Here is a 25,570-nt window from a genome sequence, read left to right as displayed (position 1 = left end):
AAAACTCACAAGCGACTCCAAATAAAAACTACTGAGCAAAACTTGATGAATTTTTATGGCATCAAATGACACCAAATACAAATTCATCCAGACTGAAGATCGGATGCAAACAACATAAAAAAGATAAAGACCAATTGAGGGTGTCAACACACAAAATTAGAATAAGCTTTACACTGACCACCCTACACACTAAAAAAATAAAATTGCGTCCTCTAAAGCCCCAAGGTTAGGCCTAAAAAGTAGGCCTGTAGATTTTGTTGCAAATTGCTTGTAAATTTTGCTGTTTTGCTTCAATAGATATCGAATTGCGAATCAAAACAACTAAATTTACTGGTCAGATGAGCCGTAGGGAGGACGTACAGAATATACGTACTTCAATAATAAGAAATTTAATCTTTGTGTCGCGAGGAGTTTCAAACAAACACTTAATTAGCTTGCAAATACACCCTGACTCAGAGAAAGTATGCTTATGTCCGCAAATGGGTGGACCAAACCCACAACACGGTAACCGAGTATGCCAGTCAGCTATACCTGAAAAAATATGATTCTAATAGGTATTGTTAAGATATTTTTTTTGTGAACTATACGTATTATGTTTTGACCAATTACAGTACAATTTGGTGTAAAGTTTAACCTATGCACTGCAATAAAAATACGGTACCAATAACGCAAAAAGCAATCATATTGATGTTATCGGTTAGTAGTACATTATTAACTAAATATTATTGTACAGGAAAATTCTACAAAACAAGGATCTTCTGCGATTAAATAAATTTCATAAAAATGAGTCAACTTTATTAATCGTTACTTATCATTCAGGAAAAACAATTACAAATATTGTGCAATACCTTTAGGGCCAATTCACACTGAAAGGAGCAGCAGAAGAAGATGTATTATATTTCTTATTTAAGTAGTAAAAATGTATTCATTTCTTTGATTTATTCGGATTTCAATACATTCACACACCTTTTCACAAAAAAAAATACCGACAAACCACCAGTAAGTCGGCGAATCTATCAGCTTACAAATCGCAGACTGGATTTGCTTCTACGAAGTCGTTTGTTGATGCCTAGAAAATTTATTTATTACCCTAAAATTAATCTACCCTAATCCGATACCTTATCAATAGAACTATAAAGTTTAAGAACGTTTGTGTCAATACGACGCCCTGTGGATTTTATAAAACAGGTGGTTAGTCAATCACCATGAGTCGAAATAGCAGAGGTTTGAGTATTGACCCTTTACATACGGCAGAACAATTACCAAATTATTTTATATCCTATCTACGTAAGGAGGCGGGGCGTCTCAAATATACCCGAGCGAGCCTTAGCCCAGTGAAGTGGCTCTCAATGCTGAGCTTAATCTCTTACTTTTCATCTCTCACATCTACTGCAAGCCTTTGTTTTTTCACTGGAGATTGACCTTTACCCAGACCTGGATGGTAGATTTTTTATATAAAAATACAATATCCGATGATGCCGAGGAGGATGCCAAATACACTAGAACTCGTTACTCGTTTAATTTACCTTATATCCTCTTTCTCTTCATATGCTTTATCGTACCGCCGCACCTCTTAGCATCATCATAGGCCTTTTTTTTTTCCTTCTCCCAACTATGTTGGGGTCGACTTCCGGTCTAACCGGATTCAACTAGGTACTAGTGTTTACGGGGAGTGACTGCCTATCTGACCTCAGCTCAATTGCCACGACAATACGATACCCCGCAGCACCTCTTATCATGCAATAAAAGGCGTCGTAGTCTGCCACAGTATCTATGCGACTAGTGTGGGATAAACAGCAAACGCCTTTACGACGCCGTCACCATACTTTTGCCTTTAGTACCAAAAGCTTCACCCAAAAAGTACATAATATAATAATCTTTGGTAATATGTAATCTTTGGACTTCACTATCAACTAAATTAACATAAACAACACGACGAATCACAATTATCTTCAACGTGATTCATTTTCAGTGATATCTCGATATCTGATACCACACATTGCGATGCAGGCAGGAAATAGTAGAAACAAGATGTCAGACTATTTACAATCTTTTTTTTATGAAAAAGTGACTCCCGCAGTAAGGAATTTAATTCATTGTACCGCGGGGTGTTCCACAAACATACAAATCACATTCACAATGTCACCCAGACTAAGAACAAGCATTTGCACATACAAATGCTACGCGGGGATCGAACCCGCGATACCACGTGCACAGTGGGCTTGGCTTGGTGACCTCAATCACTCACTAAGCACTAGACGGCAGTATGTCAAAAAATGATACTTCCATCCTTAGCAGACTATCCAGTTCCCACTGGAATGCCCGGTCGTCTCCCAGGTTGCCAAAATTATCCAAAAGGAAAACTTGGAAAAAAAATAACTATTTATCAAGATAATAAATGATTCGATATGTATACTGCCCAGGTGGCTTACCCACGTCTTTATCTAATATTGTTGCTAGTGTGCTATACGTAGTGTATTCGCTGTCACGCTTCCACAACCATAATAGTCATAGCCTCTAATCGGTATTTTCCAATAAGAGCGATTAAAATAATCTGTGATAACACTAACACTTTTCATCGCTTACAATAATTTTAATTAGATGATTATAAAGAAAGATAAATTAAACAAATCATAAAATGGATAATTTTATTGAATAACACTTTATCAAGGCCAGGTTTTACGCATTTTCTTTTATTTTACTAGCTTCTGCCCGTGGTTTCGCCAGACAGGATATTAGTTTTTACTAGGAATCTAATTGTTCCATGTTTTTTTACTTAAATTATTTAAATTGTAAGTTTGTCGAAATTAAACATTTCCGAAAAATAACGTGTCAAAACAAGCATACGGAACTAGAATAAGGAACAAGATAAGGAACATCGTTTTAAAACAATAATTAGGGCTTGCAAAACACGAATTTATTTAAGAGAGATTAGACTTATTCTAATCAAAATTCATTACGTAAACATACATAAGGAGTAGTGATGAATTTAGCGAAACGTTATCTATAAAAAAACAAAAACTACAGTTTGAATTTCTTTACATCGAGAAAGGTTTATACAAACAAACAACTTTCAACATTAACATGATAGGTTATTACCTAATAAAATATGATTCAATATTTACGTAAAACAAAACACCGGCGTTTCATATCAGTGTCCATTGAGCCAATTTCGTACCCATTATCTAGTTGTCGATACAGGATACCTTGACTATCTGCGGACATCAATGATAACAAACCACTGATATACATATACACGAAAAGTATTCAGTCAGTGTATTCTGTGGCTTTCAACACTGAGGACATAATACTCCATTTCTACAATATCCGCATCCGCCAAGTGCAAGTGTTAGCAAATGTCAGCGGTGCCGAAAACTCCTCAAATGAATCCTACGACTGTAATTGTTGAAAATGGGCCTCAAAACCCACCAGAAAGCCCGAATAATAATGAAGGCAGTCAGTTTTTCCTTGTGATAATGAATATCATTAATTCTCTAACACACATGCTACTCGGTTGTATTGTAATTAGTGCCTTCATTTACGCAAATGTTGCTAGAGCGTCAACGTTTAAACAACACATTTATTTATGTGTTTTTGGGGTAAGTTTACCTGTATTTTTGACGAAACAAAGCCAAAAAAAACTGGAATGTTCTCGACAAATATACTTATAAAAACTTTATTGTGCGCTAGAATTTTAACAAACTTCAGCTTGCCATCAATCATTGCACAAACTTCAATATCAATCCTGTAGAATCAATAATATTGTGCAGTTTACCATTTGCTGCAACTTGACACCTCTGGTCACCTAAGGGTCTACATTCGTCCACTGAAATTAAAATTAATTTCTAAATCCACACTAATCGGATAATAAATGTAATTTACGAAGAAACTTATAAAGTTAAGTATCTATTAAAATCAAACCCTGAAAAAAAATGATTTTTTACTATATTAAAATTAAAATTGTTATATTTTAGTACGTTATCCTGATGGCCCAAGCCGTCTTAACATTTAACCCTCACAATGGGTGGAGCACCAACATAAAGTTCCCGGTGAAGAGGAAGCTACATGCCGTCATGCAGATCTGTGGCTCTTCATTGGCCATAGCTGGTACAGCTGTACAAATGGCAAGTGTTTTCAACAACTTGCGGTCGACACATGGAATTTTCGGTAAGCGAAGCTATTTTTCTTGTTACCAGTTATCAAAAGTAATTTTTGTTAATTACCAATGAAAGTAATCATAGTGGAGATTTTGTAGATTATAAAGTTTATCGATTTGTCGTTTACAATGCTCAAGTTTTGTTTTTGACAATGAGGCGTCTAAACGATTCTAGATCCAAAATAGTCCAAATATTGGTGTGCTTGTTATGGGTAATACCAATATCCTGTGAGAAAACTAAAACCCGAACCATGAGAAAACCTACAATATTACAATTTTCATATTTATCCTCCTGTTTTACATACTTTACATTATTTTATTTCAAATTTTAAAACTTTTTTGAAATTTTAGGTTTCATCGCATTCCTTCTAACCGTGGTTAGTCTTGTGGGAGGAATATACCATTTAATTTACCAGAATGAGATGAAAGGTACTCTGAGGTTCTGTCACGCGATTGTCGGCTGTCTAACGTTAACATCGGCCTTCATAGCTCTGGCTCTCGGATTCGACTCTATGAGGAACTCTATACTGAGGCCGGACACCAACACTAACATGTTCATAGCATCAACTGTTTTGGCACTAGTCGGGACCCTGATTGTGTCGTGTGGAAAAATATTTAACCGGAGATGTGCTTAAACAGTGACATATCAAGTTAAAGTGAGCAACGAAACTTCATAGACAGTATTTGAATATATTTAGTACATTTAAAAAGACTTATCAATTGTAAGAAAGTGACAAATCGATGCAAAACTGGAATAAAACCTTACCTTTGAGCGACTTTGATCTTCGAATCGCAATAGTCATGTTACGGGACTGAACTTATATTATAAATAGACATAGCTTCTGTTGATTGTACGTAAGTAATATTTCTGTACTTTAGCCAATTCACCGACACTCAAATATTAATATGAGGTACAGTCAGCACAGTCAGTTTTAAAAAGCACTTTTTTGTCACGAATCATTTTTTTGTGAGGACTTGCTTTTATATATTAATTATAAAAGTAAAATTAGTCTACTGTAAATAGTATTTATAATGATGTTCTTTTGCTATGATTTAGCATTATGAATAATGGTCATCAACTTCAAGTAGGATAGGATATCGAAATGATTATACCTAAATGAGTGAAATGTACTTTCCTATTGTGTTGTTTTAATTGTTTAATCTTGATATGCCTTTACGTATGTTATTTTGAAAAAGCCTTACTTTGGCCAAATGGAATACTATTTTACCTATAATAAATTGTGAAACAAATGTTGTTTTTTTTACTATTCACGTTTTTTTTTTCATTTTCATGTGGACTTTAGATATTAGTGGCCGACTGCATGGAGAGCCGAGTGGTATAGGCCACTCGCAGTGCATGACGTGTCGTGGGTTCAATCCCTGCGTACGTCAAACATTTCTGAGATAATAAGTGGGAGTCTGAGATTTAAATATAATCCACTTATTATTTGTCTGTATGTGATGTGAATATTTGCGACACCCATCGCGACAAAAGGATTGAATTCCTTTGAGCAAGTATCATTAATAAAAAGAGAAATACGAGCAAAGGTACTTCCTATTGAACAGCGCGGCGATGGTCTAAGACTAAATTTAAGTCCATAGCACCAACCAGGTCGTTCAATTATCAGATACTGTTTGATAAATAGATGAAGCTATTTAATGGTAATCTAGTAATTAGATCTCAAAGCAACAAGAACAGGCGCAATAACACATAATACATAGTTCACAATCCATCTCACTTTATCTTATTCACATCAAACGATTTAATTAGTCCAATTTGATTATTGCAGAGTGCAATGTTCTTGTACATTTTGCCAACGCGGTCATTGTCAAACGCTGGCCATTATCTGAACAAAGGCTAGTTCAGGTCAAGTCGAATCGTAGTAATTAAATATTATTACGTATTGACATTGTTTTGTTATCGGTTAGCTTTAACATGCGCGCGCATGCCGCTTGCCTACTACTCATGAAAAGTCTATGCATATGCTAAACTCAGATACTTAGTCACGCAGCATATTCTTTGCAATATAAGCAACAGCTATAAAGAATAAATAATTTAAGTATTATGTTCATGGATGTATGAAGTACAAAGCTTTTATTCTATAGTATTGCCTGTCCCTCTATCTCTCTTTTCTCTATCCCTTCCAAAAAAACTAATCGGTTCGGTGACACGAGAATTTATATACAAGATAAGATACGTAATCACATAAAATAAAACAACACATAGTTTTAATTCCATCTAATCATCACTTGTTTTCATAATTAGGTATCTATTTACACAGGCCTACCCTTACATAACTTAAGTACAATAAACACTACAGAACATGATATCTTAAAAGCGTTGATTACCCAAAGTTGATAATAATGAGTCATGATTCAACTTGTACTATAAATAATACAAAAATAACTTACGTTTAAATATCACACTGAATAAGCAAATTAATAATTGTTAGTTAATAATACTATAAGTTTATCGTGGAAATACCTTATACAAGAATGCATGAAGACCTTAAAAACCGTAAAAATAACTAATAAAGCCAGAGAGCGCAATACTCGTAGTTTTTATACAAATACCTACAATGAAGAAAATAATCAAAATGTTTTTGTCTTAACTAGCTTATATGGACTAATGAAAACAATCTTGATAGAATAACTATGATGGCAGTATAGGGTTGTGGCAAAGCTAAACGCACACTGAACGGAGATCGACTGGCGATACGCGACCAATATAAGAAATCTCAAACTTTTTTTAATCTCGACATCGATGTACACAGATTAATGGTAATGTTATATGATAAATACAAAAATTTCAACTGAAAAACAAATAGTGTTACAGTGCAGAAGATTTTCTGAAAAAAAACTCTTTAATACTTTAGCTCATTTTGTACATTTTAATTACGTATTTCTGAGTGCCAAAAAGTATAAGTGTAAGAATATGTGGAAACAATTTTTTTTGATCACGTAACTTGACAAGACTTGAGTCAATGACTTGACGTAACCGCCACGTCTATATATCACGACTAAAGCGTCTCCACAACTGAAAATCCTACTTTAAAAAATGATGAATGATAATCCTTGGACAAAGTGATAGTTAAATCTGTGTACAAAGAATTTATCGATTGATATTCGTCGTCCCGCAAGTGCTCGTTCAGCCGAAACGAAAGCTATATTAATAGGTTAGTTCACCGTCCGGAGCAGGAGTGGCAGCAGTTCTGTATGTAGTACTTGTAGTGGCAGAGTCGAGCCTGCACTGCCAGCATGCAGTTGTACAGCCTGTCCTTACACTCCCCTGTGAACAGATGTACTTACTGAAGTTGTTCATATAATAGGACACTACTTAGGTATAGTAGGAGAGCTTTATCAAGCATTTATAAAGAAATCAATTTGAATCGTTCTCTTTTTTATTTAATTTATTGTCTACCAGGCTTATTTGTGAGTTTAAACCATCTAAAGCGTCAGCCTGGTCAGACCTAGTCAAGAAGCTCACCGGTCTACAAATACCTGAAGCTATTAAAACCGCTGAGGACAGGGACAAGTGGAGAAGTCTGGTAGAACGGGTGATCAAAGACATTACTTTGACCTTCAGTAATAATGACAACGACTACCGTCGGAAAAAGTAGTAATAAATGGAATGACTATCTCACCATCTGCCAATGCTACGATTTCATTCCGGTGGATACGCTGTGTAGAGCTAGTCCTTTGCGTAGTTGCATATCCTTTTTGAGACTCTGCGTAACAAAAAACTAGATTTAGGTCAAATCCAAAAAGACTCTATTTCAAAATAAAACAATGACCCACAGTGTGCGAAATACCTTTTAAGATTTAATTGTGACTTGAGACAGTGGTGTCAAGAATAGGATATTTTTTGGTGATACACTCAAAAGGTAAGAAGAATTCAATTGTTTCAAACATAGCACCAAAACATTTTTTACTAATGCCTAATACTACGCACAACCATTTAACATTGTTTCAGCGAATGTTGTAAATCTTATCTGTAACAGACAACGTATCTGGAAGGTCGAATATAATAGTAAATAATATCTAATTATTTACAACTATAGGGCAGTTGTAAATAGACAAGGAGTTTCGAGGCCTAGTCGTGTTTATAAAAACCGTTTCCGGGTGTGGAAAAATACTATTTTTCTAAGAAACTTATGGAGTACCCCTAAAAGAAATTCTACTTTTCCAATTTCCATTACCTCATTATTTTGCAGATGTTTTTTGCACTATTAACTAGTTTTGGGGCTGTTTAAACACGCTGTATACAAAGAACCAACCCACTAATCAAATTAGATGGTGCAATAAAGGGAGAAACCGTATGTAAAAGACTTTTTATCCATCAGAGGACTTCCCACGGCGGCCATACTCACTACGGAGTAGGGCGGCATCTCGCTTCCATAACTGCAACAGTCTTTTTTTAAGAGGCGATGGTATCCCCCCTGAGTCACAAACAAATGGTTGGAATAAATAGGAGACATTTAACCACAAGGGCTAGCTAAGCCGAAATCTATTTAAGATTTACTTTAAGTACTGGAATGTAATCGTGACGTGACGCGAAAATGTTTAATCAATGTATCGCGTGATTGAACTATCAAAACAAAATATTTCTGGTTATCTGTATCATAGATTTATTGTATGATACCATTCTGTAATCGTTTGAACTGCTGGGCAAAGGCGTCTTCTGTTTATCATAGGAATATTCTCCGTATACTTTTGATCCCCGCTTACAGCATGCATCGGCCGTAACACAAACGTAATAATATGGTGACAGTCGTATATTTAAGTACTGTCTACCAAATTGAATTTCGTTTTTTAGAACATCCCTTAGCGAAGTGTCGATCTTGCAAATGGTTGTTAGAATGATCTCTGTTGCATCTCACTCAGTACAGCATACATTTCGTGTTACAGTGCTAAAAAAACAAAGCCACTCGCTCTAAGGTATGGAATCCTTATCTCACTAATGGTTTCACAAACATGCAAGGCACATGCGCAAAAAAAAACGCAGACTCAGAAAAAGCATTCGTGGGTGACGCAAGTCCTCGTGAGGGGAGTGTACTAATGAGTCCTGGGGAGCGAACACGCGACACATCGCTTTCAGCTACCATGCAGTCATGATGATGATAACCGCAGGGTTCCCCACTCCCTCCAAGTACACTTACCGATAGTAAGTGGTGTGATAGTGTTGGTGTCGCAGCGCGGGTCACAGGCCCTGGTAGCGCGCGGCGCGGGCCCGCACTCCGCGTCACCGGCAGCGCCCGCGTCCAGCCGCGCGCACACCACCGACCTGCGCTGGACCCCGGTGCTAGACCCGCTTGTGCAGTTACCCGAACACTAGATTGTACATAGGTTTCGTTGAAAAATCTCGGTATTAACACATAGGATGCGTAATTAACTGGTTGATCACTCTAGAAAAGTAATAAACAGACCGTCAGGCGTCAACGGAAAACGCGATAGATCACCGATAAATGTTTGCTTAAAGTGATAGATAGATAAAATAAAATCAATCGGTGATAAGTTGATAAGACAACCATAGTATTTTTGATGCAAGAAATCATATTTCAAAATGTGATTTTAATTCTTGGTGCAAGATCTTGTATTTGTGGAATCTAAAATAACTACAAGTGGCAAACCAATATTCAGTCTTCATTTATTAATTAAACATTTATCAAAGGTCATAGCAAAAACTAATAGCAGCGAACAATTATACAACACCGAAATCCTGGCTACAAATTAGTACATGTTACAAATAATATGATCCTGTTGGAATTGAAAAGGTCATTGTAATAATCATTTGCCTAGAAGTGTCAAAGCTGATCATGCTAACTGAGTAGTGGACGGTCCTAATTAGTGTATCAATCACAAGGCTCCCTTAATCAAAGCGTGTCCTTTGCACGTCTATAAATATAACCAGGTTATATTGTGAGGTCAATAGAAAACGTCTAGATTGATTGACGTCTAGAGCCTTAACGATATGGTACAATTTCGGTTAAATATTCGACAAAAATTAGATCAGTAGTTGCTTTTTTTCATTTGTTTTGCAGCGCGTGGCGATGGCGTAAACTGTCGTTGATGTAAAATAGTTTTGTTTTAACTGACTTTTCCTTTTTTTAATCTGCAGTTTCAAATCGACTTACTATGAAGTGACCCAGTAAGTAGGTAGTTAAGATATACAAAATCAAGAAGTGGTTTCTGTAAGGAACTGTAATATTATATATAAAGAATCTATTCAAAGACTATCTTGTAGAACAAAGGCAGGACGAAAGTTTTCTACAAAGGCCATATTATTCAAAACAAAATACAGAGAAGCGAGTTTCAGTAACAACAGGGAGTTTCCCAACTTAAGATTTAGTTACTTCCCCTCAGTTGTAACAATGGTCTTGTAGATAGAGCTAGTATGCAAACAATTCGTTACTAAAGATTTAAGAGGAACTGACAGAATTGTCTGCACAATTTTCTTTTACAATTTACGAAGCAGTAAAACTTTTATTTTGTTTTAAATAGTACCATCATCAAACGTAATGTAACTGTACTAATAAATATTTCAGTAATCACGCATTCATTAAAGTTTTTTTTTAATTTGAGTAATATTCTAGGTTACTTATTATTCCCATTTAGCGATATCGAACATCGGTTATACATTACGCATATTCGGATTAGTTTCCAACAGGGACCCATTTGAAACAAAATGTAATGTTGTGTGTTTCATCCAAATAGCTAACAAATCATGTAAATACTTTCTGAACACTAAAAATACGCTCCGCAAATAATATAATACCGAAAACACGTACAAATTTGATCATAAACTGTGGTAAGAATCTATGTTATCTCGCTTGTTTTTAATTGCTTTACTATGAAACATGTTCAAATAAAACTTCTACCGTCTTTGTTTCCTCTTTTTGCTACATACCTGTCCCCAGTCACTGTAGTACCAGGTCGGCTGGCAGCCTGTGGAACAGTCTCTCTGATGAGCAGGCTTTGCAGCATGACACGCGGTGTCCTTCAGGTGTCTCCCAGTACCACCGATACAGAGAACTCCTCGGACTTGCTTCCCGCCACAAGGAGATGTACAGGGAGACCACTCGCCTAAGGATGAAAGAAGAAATATTTTCATAATTTATGTTTCCTTATTTATGTAGCTTGTGTGAGATCCCATGGTTGGGCAAAGGTCTCCCACTTATCCCTCCACAATTCTTTATTCTTTTTGCATAATACCTTATCATTACCTAAAAGTTAGACCATTTCATAACTTGTGGTAGGTACCTCTCGTAGTGCCAAAATAAAGTTATCGTAAGTAGAACAATGAGGAGACCCTGAAAGTCTTTTGAGATTTACTCCGTCGCTTTGCAGGCGTACAATATTTTTGAAGCCGTATCTGCTATTGGCCACTATTCATTACTTATCTACAAGTAATATAACTGGTAATTTACTCCGTAACAAAATTAAACTCATCATTTCTTTTATAACCTTGGAAATCTAAAAAATAATTTAGTATCATCCCTTTCGGACACAAAAGCAGGAAAAACAAAAAACGTTTCTTAGTGTATCTGGATACTTAAGTGTTAAGTTACTTGCATTCAGTAAGTACTCACCAGTGAACCACTGTCCTTCTAGAGGTTCACAGTCCAGTTTGGGAGTGCATGTGCGAGTGGACTCGGGAGCCTTCCTAGGCGTGCAGCCGGCAGGGTCGGCGCAGCGAACGTTCCTGGTTTGCATCCCACCACCAACGCACCACCCTACACACTAACAATACAAGTATTATTTTACTTTATTGATTAAAAATAGTAACTGTGAATTATAAAGTCCGATCATCAGTAGCGAAGAAAGGAAGATACAATACAAAAATGAAAAAAATAAATGTTACACCAAGATAGCCGAATTAAAATCGGATCAGTTTGGGAGCTACGATACCACAGACAGAAACATACCTACACATTTACACCCAGAGACCCACACATTAAACTTGTAAGACACATTATTTATGGTAAATATGTATGTAATGCATCCAGTCTAGACACATTAATTTGGAAAATATTGGAGCGAACAAAGTATTTCTTACATTAACAAAAGCGTAATTCAAAATGATAAACACATTTGAAGAGGAGGCAACAATAATTTAATATAGAAAAAAAGCTTTTGTTCCGCAATACAGTCAGTAAGTTATGTGAAAAAATTCCAACCTATTTGTCAATATAACGTTAACATACAATATTTCACCAAGAATATTGATTTACGAGTGAAATCAATAGTATCTATTGAATAAGCAAAACTGACACGTTCTTATCTGTGCAATAAATCAGAGACCACCTCCATATGTTTGGTCGATTACTCAATGCATTGTTGCAATATTTCTTCAATATTCCTGCTGTTTAGCTGGTATTCGTAAAAAGTGAAGATTTAATGTTATATCAAAACACATTAAGAAAGCTTAGTGGATTGAGGACTCATGGACCAGATTTCGTGGGGTTCACTTCAGCACAGTTTTTTGTAAATTATTTGTATTACCTACTGTATAATACTATATTTTAGTATTATTTGCGATTAGATGACATTATGCAAATATAAAAATTAATATTAACAACTAAAATTCAATAGAATCTAATAAACGAGAAATATGAAAAATAACCAAAACGGAAATTTTTTATGCCTAGAAAATGGTACCAGCTACACGAATATATCGAAAACGATAACAGCATCTCATGTTCTAAGCACAAGAAAATCACATTAAACTTACCTCAGACCACTCCGTATAGAGCCAGCCGGCGGTAGCGCTGAAGGAGTATTCCGGTCCTACATCCAGGTCAGTGCTGTTCACCGCAACAGAGTAAACGGGACCTTCCCTGAACGCATCGGTGTGTTCCCGCGGACGAAGCACTCGCTTTGAAGCCACCGGTCTCACTTCAGAACCACTCTTACAATCAGGAATGTCGCACGTTTCTGTAGTTGTAGGTTTCGGTGCTGGACATTTTTGGTCGCTGATCTAAAAAAATTATTAACATTTAGAAAGAGGTGTTATAAAATGGGCTGGACATTCGCTTGGGAATTGGAATTTTAGATAAAAAGAAAAATAGAATTCCAAACCCAAAACGTTGGTCACGTTAACAGCGGCGCGCATTTGATCATCCGATGTTAAATCATTGTCGATGAACAAAAATAGGTACCAAAAATCCTAAAGTGGAATATATTTAATAGTGCCTAGTATCTTGATCTTTTCAACAATCGAAACAAACCTTCGTGATTCCTTTCGAGTGGTCTTGTACACAGCCCACTATCCTGGTCTTGGTCGCAGGCCCACACTTGGGGCACTGGGACCAGGCAGCGGCTCGCCAGCGGGGCGGACACGAGCTGCCGCCGCAGCGCCGTCGCCGAGGGGGGGGAGCAGTACCAAAACAGTGTGATGACGGTACTTCATGATCGTTAGCCGTTAAGTCAACACAACGATACTTGCCCAGCTGAAATTTTCAATAAACTAAGTACCAGTTCTCAGTACTACCAAGGAAAGAGTCTTAACACATCAATAAACGATGTGTCTAGTAATGATTCTCAGAAATGTGAGCTTGAATTTCACTCCCTTGAATTCAGGGGAAAGAGTTGAATTTAGTAAAAAACCCCTTTATTCCAGAGCAATGAGTTAAATTTAGAAAAAAACACACCTATTAACATAGTAAAATCTTCATGTCTTTTAAATGTACCGCCTTTGTAATGTTTCTGTTTCAGTGAAACCATTAAAAGAGATTGATTTCAATCACTTGGTTGTAATTTATCGGCCAGAGCGGCTAGACGCCTCGTTCCTTGATTGACATTATTATTAAGATCTAGTCCAAAGTTACAGCGTCTAACATATTCAAGAGTTCTAAAATATGAGATATTGATGATGTCTAAAAAATACCTGAATGCCTCCACCGCAACTCCTTGTGCATGGTGAATATGACATTATCTTCCATAAAAACTTTCTGTTACCAGTGAAGACTACATCAAATTCATTATCAGTACTTAGTTCCTTACTGCCAGTCGGGTTTCTGACCACCACACTAGGTCTAGAAAAGGTGTCGTAACTATGATGTCTTCTATAATGCTTAGCAACAGTTGTAGGTGTAACATCAGTAAAGTCTTCTTTCGTAACAGATTCTGTTTCTACCTCACCAGGTAGCGAGTCCGTGAAATATTCATATTTTATACTCGGATTTGGTTGCGTATAAAGTATCTGAAAAATAAAAGAAGCGTTCATTTCTTTTTGAGTCGCGATGAAAGTATGATGAATAATTTATGGCTATAATAAATTGCAATTTGTTGGCGGTAATGCTGTCTGCGTATCCAAGACGTTTATGAATAATATGTATTTTCAATTTGGTTCATGATGGTTAATGTATTTGGATGGTATACCATGATGTCGATGGCTTGTTGTATGGGTCCTGGTGCGAGCACGCTATCCAGCGACCCCTCTCGCGAATAGACGAAGCGCGCGCCCGCCGCCTCGTACGTGCCCGCCGCAGACACCGCGAACTCGCCGTTCATTATGTACGACCCGTTGGAAATCTTTAAAGCTGTAAGAACACGCAAGGTTTCAGTTCCATTCAATACTAAGAATGTTCGTAGATTCTCCTATTTGATGGACAATCTATTTATCATCTAGGCGTCTATTTACATTTCTCCCACGGATGCACAGATGTTTGACTACAACCATTCAATGTGCGCAGGACACATTAATTACTAGGATCGACGTATTGTAAACTACCTGTCAGCGAAGTCCGAAATTGATTCCCCATCACATTAAAAGCTGACGTGAAATCGTATTCACACAAAACGAAGTGGGCGTTGTATTGGTATAGTAGACGGTCTCTAATGATTTACTGTCCACTCCATCCACAATGCTGATTGATTAGTGACCAACCTCATGTTCGCGGCCCATTTGCCTTCATCAAAGGATCATTCACTAAGTATTGTGAGTGATATGTAATTACATGATTAATGAGGCACCAACTTAAATGTGTTTAATATGGTTTCAAACCGCCGCTACCTAATTATGTCAAAAAATACAATGTCAATTTTAACTAGAATTTTTGTGCTTACTAAACAAATGAATCATTAAAGCAGCCTGAGCAAGTTTTCTTAGTAAAGAACATGAAATTGAATACCAACCTATATAATTATCAGTTGGCGTGATCTCGGAGACGTTGAGCCTGCAGGCGCCGCGCGGCACGGTGGTGACGTAGGAGTAGCCGAGCGGCAGTCGCGGCCGCGAGAACAGCCCCGACACCAGCCGCCGGCCGCAGCGCAGCTCGCGCGCCGACGACGCGGACAGCACGCCCTCGCGACCCACCGCCTGCACACAAAAATCTAACATGTAGCTAATCACAAAAACAACGAGAGTTACTTACGAATTTCTGTTAAATAATAGGCTGAAACCTCCCACCAAACCTGCAGCCTCTAACAATGAGTATGATAGCTTTAACAACCAGCTGTTCATTAATGGTTAAAATTTCAGAGCTTTAAACTAATATCAAGCAAGATGCCTTTAGTTTGTTGAACAAAATATACTGCAGGACCCTGCTGACCTAGATCATGAATCATTAAATTAGAGGAGCAATCGTAATACAACGTAAGTGGTTTTAAATCTATGTGACAAAATCATCTCACCATGATACGGGATATGTAGAGAAAAGTAATTTACTCGTACTTTAGACGTAAGACACATTACGAGGACAATCTGAACACAATGGTCTATGATAGTAATGGCTCGCTCTACGACTTATTGTTGTCTCACTCAATTCCATCTAATACATTGTGTTCTAAGTACGATTTACGATCTTGATTAGTTACTAACGAGACTTTGAAAGTTTGTGGGATGGAAATGTTGTGTACCTCACCAATGAGTATCTTATCAAGCTTTAAACATGTTTGTTTTGGTCAATTGAAATGTTACTCTCTAAAATTGAATGAAGTGAACGATTTGAGACATTAATAAGACGAATTTTGATGTGATAATGTCAATTTAGGATATAAACCTGTAGGATGTTCTAGATTTTAATTAAAAATTGAGCACAGAAAATCAAGGACTATATAGCTGGCCATTACAAGAAATAATTTTTTTTTGGCGAAAAAATCAATGTATAAAGATCGCATAATCATACAGTGGGATATATTTTTTAAGTCTATTTAAAACGCGTAAACAGATCGTACACTATAAAGTAAGCGTTTTAAATTCGATTTCATCAAAACACGCGACCAAACGTGCAAATAGAGACATAAAAAAGCATTTACTCCATTTGCCTTCACGAGTAATCTACTTATTGGACCACATACTTTAACTTGTACTAAGTAAAGTACGTCAGGTACCAACTAAATGTGTTAAACCACTCACAAGACAACTGTCTTTACACATTTTATCATGTAAAAGGATCATTTATGAACCAATATTCTTCCATCTATATCGCACGTTTGTAGAACTTAATTATGTTTTCTTCGACATATCTAATGACGCATAATGCAGATCATACAAATGATACGAAATGTAATTTCATTCCCTTGCAAATGTATTTAAGTTGTGTTTAATTGAAGTCGTAAACAAAAGAACTTATTACCGCGTATACTTCATAAAACATGATGAGTAAGTTAATTATAATAATTAGTCCTATAAGTATTCGAGTTTGATATTTCTTTGAGTGGCTGGTACGGTCAGCGATAGCAGTCGGTGATGATAATAAAATTTCAAACTGACTGACGGGAGTTAAAGTGATGTTGTTATGGTTGTAGTATCGTGACGGAGCTATACATGTCGTAGCGCGCCATCGCTCTTTCACACCTGAAATAATATTTCTTTCAGACACGCTTTTTGTTGTCATGTTACAACATAGGCTTCAACATAATGTCAATAAAGTTCTGGGATCTATAATTTATTCTGATTTCATTCACTGTCTTGTGTTACTGACTGTACCCAAAGAAAAATACAAGTGTAAGACATTGAGCACCCAACAAATTTATGTCAAAGTACGTTAAAGGTCCCGCTGTAATGACATTCATAGCGTTCTTAGTCTTTGTTTGAGATAACTTCGAACAAAACGTCGGTTTTCTTAATGTCATACTCAAGCAACTCCTTAAAAGCTTTGTTTCGTATTTTATTTGTCGTTTATGCTTTTATGCGAAACTAAATGGACGTTGAATACACCGATTTGTGTCAGCCCGTCGCCAATTTGCCAATATTGTTGGCAGAGCCCTATAAGGCGGATAAAATAAGAACGCTCGCTCGTCGTAATAAAATTATGTTATTTTATTTAATTTATACAAAATTTGTGGAAACCTACATACCATAATATTAAGACAGCATTATTTTAATTTCTTAAAACATGGATATGTCGATGTAATTAATAGGTTTTTAAAACATGAATTTGTTAATCCGATCACAACAACAGTCTTACGGGCATTAATCAGTTAATACTTAGTGTATGGTTATTATAAATCAAACGAAGTGGTAATTGAAAATGTCCGCTAATAGTCTATTAATTCGGATTAAGCGTGAGTTAACGAATCACCTGTCGAGAGCGGCAACGGTTTGCTTTGAACTGTGTTTTATGCGGCTCATTGATTACCGAGCTAGTTGCTCAACTGTGACAAACAATTGACCTGCGTGTGGCCAACATCTGCACGTTTTACGCCTGTTTGTTAAAACTAACAACGTGAAACACTTAAATGCAATTATGTAACAGTAAAGTCCGATTAATTACACGTGAATGTGGTGTAAACGCTTGAGGATTCACAGTAGTGAACTAATGAAGCGTGGGCGTAACGATCTTGAATTTTCTCACAAAACAAATGCTTGGTGCCACAAAACTCGACAAGTCAAATAACGTCAGTTCAAAACTTTACATAATAAAAGCGGCGCGACCATAAACTGTCCATGTAATTGGTCAGAAAACTTTAATTGGCCGTAATGTGTTCTTATAAATCAATTAATACAGCAACCTCCTTTCTGGGACTGCACTGATTATATCTTGACTTCTCGACTTGCTCATTGAACTGTATCATTTATAAAGTTTACTAACAAATGTAATAAACATGAAGCTAGAAGCGGCAACTGTGTGCTGTCATATTAGTTTGCCATCGTTATTACGGTAATCCATCATGATATATGGCTGGTTAAGTAGCTCACTGACAATTTTGCGTAACTATATATTAATACGTGAAATCGTGATACTTACAAGGGCGAAGAGCACGAAAACTAGGCCGGAAGTGGACACCATGTTTGTCGTCTTCGATGTGTGCGAGAGATAAGTCAGATAGCACTGATATTCACACGCGGATGATCTTTCAGACTCACTTGATGGATGCCTAACATTTTTAATGACACATGTTGAAATTTAAAACTTCATTAGTTAGCCGTTCATTTTGCTCGATCACTTACAATTAGATGCATGATTTTCATACGACATAAATATTGGTCGTAAGATGTCGTTAGGGTATTTAAATTATTGGTTAATTAAAATTAGCAAGCTTTATAGTTTTATGAGTAGTAAAATTATGAATGTATGTCAACGACACTGTTTACACACCTACAACCGTTAAACATTACGTCAAATGAATCAGCTGTAATAGCATAATTATGATCGTAATAAAACTTCTCACACAAAGTGGTCAATGCTAAACTGTTCAACATATAAAACATAAAAGAATAGATAATCTCGCTCGTGTTGCGGTGAAAAGGTTCGTGTTTAAATAAACAGTTTTAATGTCAAAATATTAAGCGGGAGATAAATAAATGGAACGTTACAGTTTTGATCGTAAATTAAATTAATATCCATGAAGGTTAAACTACGAGGAGACGAGCCAACACTCGTTGAGATATTTAAATAAAGTAATTATTATCGGTGTTCGTAGTAATGATTACTTTATTGTTAGTTGTTCGCGTTGGCAGGAGGAACGGCTACTTTGATCTCGCTACATGAAATGAATTGAATTTAAACGAGTATTAGCCAAATCCACGTTGATATCTTTATACACTCAACTACTGCCGGCTTGGAGAAAATCCGCAGGAGCGCCCTGCATTCGGAACGACATTACTTATTAACCGTTTTGCATTCGTCATAACTTTGTATTTTATATTTGCATAAGTCGACTTGTACATTTTCTTGTATTTTAAGATAGCTCCATTATATTCATCGCAACATTTACATTCATGAATTTACTACACGTTTAAGCTTAACCGAAGAACATTGCGAGCTACAATCTTAGAATAGATTGTATTTAGAGAAGAGAAGATTAGTGTAGATAGAATCTTAATACGATTACCGGTGTGCATGCTGCGGCACAGGGTAATAGAAAATCTAGATATACTGTTACTGACTAGACGCTAGATACTCTTTTAATAAAGAGTAAATCGTGATTACTTTTGCATGCATTGGTTATATAAATCACTAGCTCTGGCCCGCGACTCCGTTCACATGGACTTTAATTTCCAGCGCGCGGTTGTAATAACCGTTTCCATAGGAATGGCGGGTTATGTAGCCCTTCTATAACCACCCTTTTTTTCAGGTAAAAAGTAGCCTATGTCGATTCTCAGTCTCTAAACTATCCGCGTTCCAAATTACATTACAATCAGTTCAGTAGTTTTAGTGGCAGACAGACAGAGATACTTTCGCCTTTATAGTAATAGAATGGATTAGCAATAAATTATTAGAATTGAACTATAAATTACCCGTACGTAACGACATACACTAGTTCTAGTATGAATCGTTGTTCTGATCGGAACAGGGACAAGTGGCCGAGTTTTAAGAGATTCCCTTGCATAGGGAATGTGGCGCGACATATTAAACCAGTATCACCGGGATCGTAAACCAGCCGGTGTGGCTGACCGCCAAGCTTTCGCTCCTCCACGAAGGTGAACAAACAACGCGAGCTTTATACTAAATACGAACAAAACACGGTCACTAGCACAGCTAAACCATCTATCAAAACTAATGTATCACTTCGAAGAAAACGAAAAACGCAATGACTTAATCACTGATTAATAGTTTTATTAATGTTATTGATTTAGCTGATCGTCTTCAAGCACTTAGATGACTAACTCGTCGATAAAGTTTCCTAGAAGCAATAATGTTTTCAGGTTTTATCAGCAACAAGTGTGCTTCTGCGTCAGAATACAAAATGTGAAGAATGCACTCGAGTCACCTTGAAGTAAGATGTAATCGCTTCTTGCTGTATACATGATGCCAATTTTATCTATGACCAGTATATGAGTTCATCGTTGCAAAATTAATGTTTTTATTAATCTTGATCATGTGCTTTATTGGAGAACTTCTTTCTTGAAACCGAGACGCTATTTGATAATATTTAAAGCTTCTAAAACTTTTTCATAAATTGTCCTATGATTTGAATATTTAAACAAGGTCTTTATCACGGCACCACATCCCTTACACTAGTTTATTTGTCCTTTAATTTTTATTTTGAATTTTTTTATTATCGGTGACATGTTTTAGGGTCATAAATCGTATAGTACAGTGTCCCTATTTAACCCCGATTTGGTCGCGTGTCGCCACTAAATATTTCAATTATTGTTATAATGATATTTGTCGAGCTGAAGCGGCCCCATAAAATTTTAAAACCCGGAATAGTTAAGATAAATGGGTATGGTTACTTGACCGTCCTAAATCTTTCGAGAGAATGAATGTGAACTAAACGGAACGTCAATAAGAATGTAAAAAATGTAGTCTATTGTAAGAATATTGAACAATTAACAATGTTAACGTTGTAGGCATAGATATCTTCATAATAATTAACACTGCACATTGTATAGTAAAGAAATTCATATTGTTTAATGTTAGGCATATGCATTTTAAGATTAGCATTATTAAACGTTTATTAACACTTAGAAATACAATGTGCACCTGCACTAATAGTAAGAACACTTATTGTCGTTCAGTATATGAGCCAAAGAATAGCTTTTTCAACATGAATGAAAAAAGTCCCCACGCTGGTAACAATTAAATTAAATATTTAATAATATTTCCCTTGATTATATAACCAAATCTCTAAAATAAGTATTGCACAAAATACTTAATCAAATAACCTAAAAATCACTAAGTAAACACTGCAAAAAACATTATTTTGTTTTCTGCACAAATACACAGTGAACATTGCTAACAATAGCAATTAATTTCTGACCAATTATCTATCATAATAAGAATTTATTCAAGAAGCTAGAAACGACTGTGGTCTGTGCAAAAATCATACCATAAATTGATGATTGCAAACAATAGCAGTTAATTTCCGAAAACATTGCAATCCATCTCGCGACATCCTACAATGCAACTCTTGAAAGGGCTTTCAATTTTACTGGCGAACACATGTACTACGTTAATTTAGTGTAACAGTAAATAAACAAGTACAATTAATGCCATGTCAACATTGGCAATTGTCCAGACACTAAACTTAACAAGTAATGGATGATCTCGTATCCAAACATCGGTATTGACGACACAATATAATCACATTTACCTTTCAACATCGAGCAGGAAGCTAAGTAAATGCCGTCTGTTCGTAAAGCTTTTAGTTTGTTATAAATGTAACATTTTGACAGGTTTACGCAAAATTTTGTTATATACTGCGATGATATTCAAACATTTCGGTGTTTCTGAGAATGTTTTTAATAGGATCTGCTTTGCGATATGACACGGAGCTCTTACGATTAGTGTCATTAGTAGAAAATGTTACGTGGATTCGGACAAGCATTAGGTAGAACCGTCAAAATACCGGCCGGCAAAATAATTTTCTATGTAAGAACGGTTATAAATCTATATAGTATCAAGGTGTATAAATAGGTAAATTGCAAAAATTTTGCAGAACAATTTATGTGTCAATATTATCAATACTTCTATACTAATATATAAAGCTGAAGAGTTGGTTTGTTTGAACGCGCTAATCTCAGAAACTACTGGTCCAAATTGAAAAATTCTTTTTGTGTTGAATAGACCATTCATAGAGGAAGGCTTTAGGCTATGAACCATCACGCTGCGACTAATAGGAGCGAAGATATAATGGAAAATGTGAAAAAAACAGGGCAGGTATAAATCATAACTTATATCTTCTAACCACGGGGACGAAGTCGCGGGCAACAGCTAGTAACTTATATAACTGCAGAAATTGCAGAAATCTTTAAACTAAATTGTTAATAATTTAAAGTAGAAAGTAAAATATACCGTAAATATATGTAAATGATTTAAAAAATGTGCACTATGCACACGTATACAATTAAAAAACTTATATAAGCATTTTAGTTTTGAGAATTAACACAATTTCTATTTGAAACTTGGTTTTAAAAATCTTTACGTTATAGAAAGGCAGGTGTAAACACTTCTAGTACAAGATTATTTTATAAACTATTATTACTTCTACTATTACTGCACCAAATAATATTATGGAAATCAGAATCATTCCATAATAAAGTTCTCAATTCGCATAATAGCCGTTAAGTACAATAAACTCCCACAAAACATAAAGCAAAGTTCTATTGACACATTAATAGCGGCACAATTACAAATTTCAGAGAATAGCAATGATGATGAATGGTGATATGTACGAAATAAAGATGTCGTCTAACCATAAGGAGGTAACACATGCCCTAGGGTTGACAAAAACAAATAAACTTAAAATAAAAATAAAATAATAGGTGAGAAGTGATCAAAGATGTATAAGCTGATGTTGATAGTAAAGATTTGCGTTACTATATTTTAATGCGCAGGATATAGAGTCGAATTTTGTGTAAATATGATTTTGCGAATAGCTTGAACTTTTTTACTTAATGAAATCATAAAAAGAAAGGTCATCCATTAATAAAACACTTCAGAGAACACTTTGTTTGACGACTTCGTATTATAGACAATAAAAAAACCGTTTCTAAATATAATCGCAGTCTTTTAAGAGAAACATTTTTAAATTGCTAAAATTTTTAAAATAGAAAAGGAATTCAAAGTAAGAATAATTTAAACCCGTTAATCTATAAAAGTGCAGCATATAAAAACATGATTAAATCGTTTAGCAGTTGTCTTAGTTGGAAAGTTAAATAACACTAATTAGTGCAAATATGCTTTTGTTCCCAATGCCAGCCCTAAGGCAGATGGTAATCGACCTTATAGTAACCCCAATTTGTTGATCACTATATGTGAAGCTTTTATGGCGGTCTTTTAATAATTTCTTAATGAAAAATTAACACAAGCAGTGTCGCGGATGACGCGGCCAAAATTTGTCGATCAGACACTGAGATCAACGTACTGACGCCGACGCTAATCAAAATATACTCGTTAACTGCTCGGTAAGGGTTTCCTATGTTTAGTCTGCTTGTTTTTATTAGCATCTTAAAGAATCATAATATAAAATATTACTTATATCTCATTAAACACGTGGCGAAGGTTTGTTATTTATATTTTGCTCACACTCCTTTTTTAAAACAAAAAATAATATCTAAAAAAGCTTCAAATAACACATTTAAAATATAAAACAGGAAGACATAAATAAATAAGACCCAAATTGATAGATACACTGCAGTTAATGCAGTTTCGTGTTACAACAACATACCGTAGTGCGCCGAGAATTAGCTTCGAGTAGCGGACGTCTTCCTCAACTTTTAACGGTTTCTTAGTTACAATATTACCGCATACTTAACGTTAATTTATCGTGTCCTTTGATATTTGTTGGGACTAGGCGAGCGCTGATAAGACTCGTAAGCAACCGGACAGTACGGGACTCTCGAGCCAGTCGACTCAACAGCCAACTTTGACAGCCATCAAATTAACATCGAATTGTCATTGACCGATGGTTACAACACTCTTCGTAGAATATAATTGTAGACGATAAGAGAGCTTTAACGGAAATTAAATTATTCGCTTGATAGCAGCCGCTAATACGGATGGATAGTTGGATAAACACGTTTGTTCTTAGAACGTTTAAGATTTTATTTAAGATACGGCCACGAGAATATTTGAGTAGGAAAATTAATTCTAAAATGTGTCGAATAAAATGAAAACTTATGTGTCATTAAAAATGCATAGCATTGCACCAAATAAATTAAAAAAAAACCACACTTGTACTGTATAAAATAATTAAAAACACTTATTTAAATATTACCAAACGAATAGAATTTAAAAAACGAATAACGAAAACTGCACGAGTTTTCCCGGCGGATAATGTATGCGCTGCGGGTAAGTCGCGCGCAAGTCGCTAGGCCGTGCACTACTGGCGCGTAAAGCACGCGTCTCCCGCGCATTCATATGTGGAAAACCGACAAACTGACAGTGGACGTCACATACTCAGAACACTCACACACCCGCCAAACATGTGTCACACGAGACCACGAGACAAATCACACATGAAATATATAACCGCATCCAACACCAACGTGGCTGTGTCTTGTGTATTATTTTGAAAGGATTCGTAAACAACGCCATTCAAAAATCTTTGGGAACTAGTTGTGTTCCAGATGCATTGTTTAATTCTTAACTTCGAAATAACAATTCAAAGATACCGGCAGTGGACAATAATGGATTGAATCCGAACTGAGTAAATATGTGTTGCACTTATAGCATTTTTAACAACAAAAACATACTTTGAATAAAAAACGAAATCGGTACATCCAGTACAAAGCTCTGAGGTAACAAACAGACGAATTAAGAACTTCCTCCTTTTCGAAGTCGGTTGGCAAACATGGTTGAGTAAATGAAGAATATGCAAGTTAGTTCTATCTGGGTCCCATATGCAAGGTAAGAGCTGATTACCATTTAGCGGACACTATTATAAATGTAGAACAGCTACTATGAATTTCTCCGGAGAAATTGTCACATACTTTGTAAGTGGTTATAATATATACCGGGTCATATATAGAGTCGTATAATATATAGGGTCTTTCATAGTATCCTGTATCCTCGATGAATTAATGTTTTATTTCTTATAAAATATTCATTATTTTATTTAAAATGCTTATTCAGAATAAAATTCTCACAAGTAAATTGTAATGTTTATTTCTTTAAAAATTTCCTTTTCAAGAACAAAACTCTAAGCATTTATAAATTACGTATTTCAAAATAACCTCATTTAAATAGTCAGTCACTTCCAAAATGATTCGGAAACTCGCGTCTTTTAGCCATCGTAGGTGTCTTAAACTTAAAAGAAGTCAAGGGTATTATCTAAACAAACAACCTGACACTTTATATAGTTGTTTACCATTAAATTGCTAGCCTGAATATAGATCAAATAGACCGCCTATCATGCCTTAAACAAGTCTATTGGTACGTGTATTGTTCAATCTGATTTTATGTCACCCGAGAATTATTGTTTTACGTGTAACTATTAAAGGATCAATTTGGAGCCATCATGAACATAAATTTTCATTCGTGCGCTTAAACCGATATTTTATTATACTTTATACTCTTGTCC

At 35.8% G+C, this 25,570-nt stretch overlaps 2 protein-coding genes across 7 annotated transcripts; one reads left to right on the top strand and one right to left on the bottom strand.

Moving 5' to 3' along the window:
- Positions 1–3,269: 3,269 nt before the first annotated feature.
- Positions 3,270–5,403, top strand: LOC113504628. Its single transcript, XM_026887039.1, has 3 exons — positions 3,270–3,599; positions 3,975–4,167; positions 4,508–5,403. Exons 1-3 carry the CDS (start codon positions 3,357–3,359, stop codon positions 4,789–4,791), a joined length of 720 nt encoding a protein of 239 aa, XP_026742840.1. The 5' UTR covers positions 3,270–3,356; the 3' UTR covers positions 4,792–5,403.
- A 1,504-nt stretch (positions 5,404–6,907) lies between these two features.
- LOC113504586 (ADAMTS-like protein 4) lies at positions 6,908–24,466 on the bottom strand. Of its 6 annotated transcripts, none has more exons than XM_026887005.1 (13): positions 24,448–24,466; positions 18,349–18,478; positions 15,293–15,476; positions 14,537–14,697; positions 14,043–14,357; positions 13,384–13,605; positions 12,888–13,133; positions 11,746–11,896; positions 11,064–11,239; positions 9,316–9,487; positions 8,527–8,595; positions 7,801–7,884; positions 6,908–7,445 (listed from the first exon to the last, which is right to left on the bottom strand). In XM_026887005.1, exons 2-13 carry the CDS (start codon positions 18,388–18,390, stop codon positions 7,339–7,341), a joined length of 1,929 nt encoding a protein of 642 aa, XP_026742806.1. In that variant the 5' UTR covers positions 18,391–18,478; positions 24,448–24,466; the 3' UTR covers positions 6,908–7,338. The 6 variants fall into 6 exon arrangements, with proteins under 6 accessions (XP_026742806.1, XP_026742781.1, XP_026742789.1 ...); XM_026886980.1 differs by lacking the exon at positions 24,448–24,466 and adding an exon at positions 23,717–24,224; XM_026886988.1 differs by lacking the exon at positions 24,448–24,466 and adding an exon at positions 20,781–20,788.
- Positions 24,467–25,570: the final 1,104 nt, after the last annotated feature.

This window comes from Trichoplusia ni, chromosome 2, assembly GCF_003590095.1.
Source record: "Trichoplusia ni isolate ovarian cell line Hi5 chromosome 2, tn1, whole genome shotgun sequence".
NCBI classification, from domain to species: Eukaryota; Metazoa; Arthropoda; class Insecta; order Lepidoptera; family Noctuidae; genus Trichoplusia; species Trichoplusia ni.
This window is presented reverse-complemented; position numbering and strand designations above follow the sequence as displayed.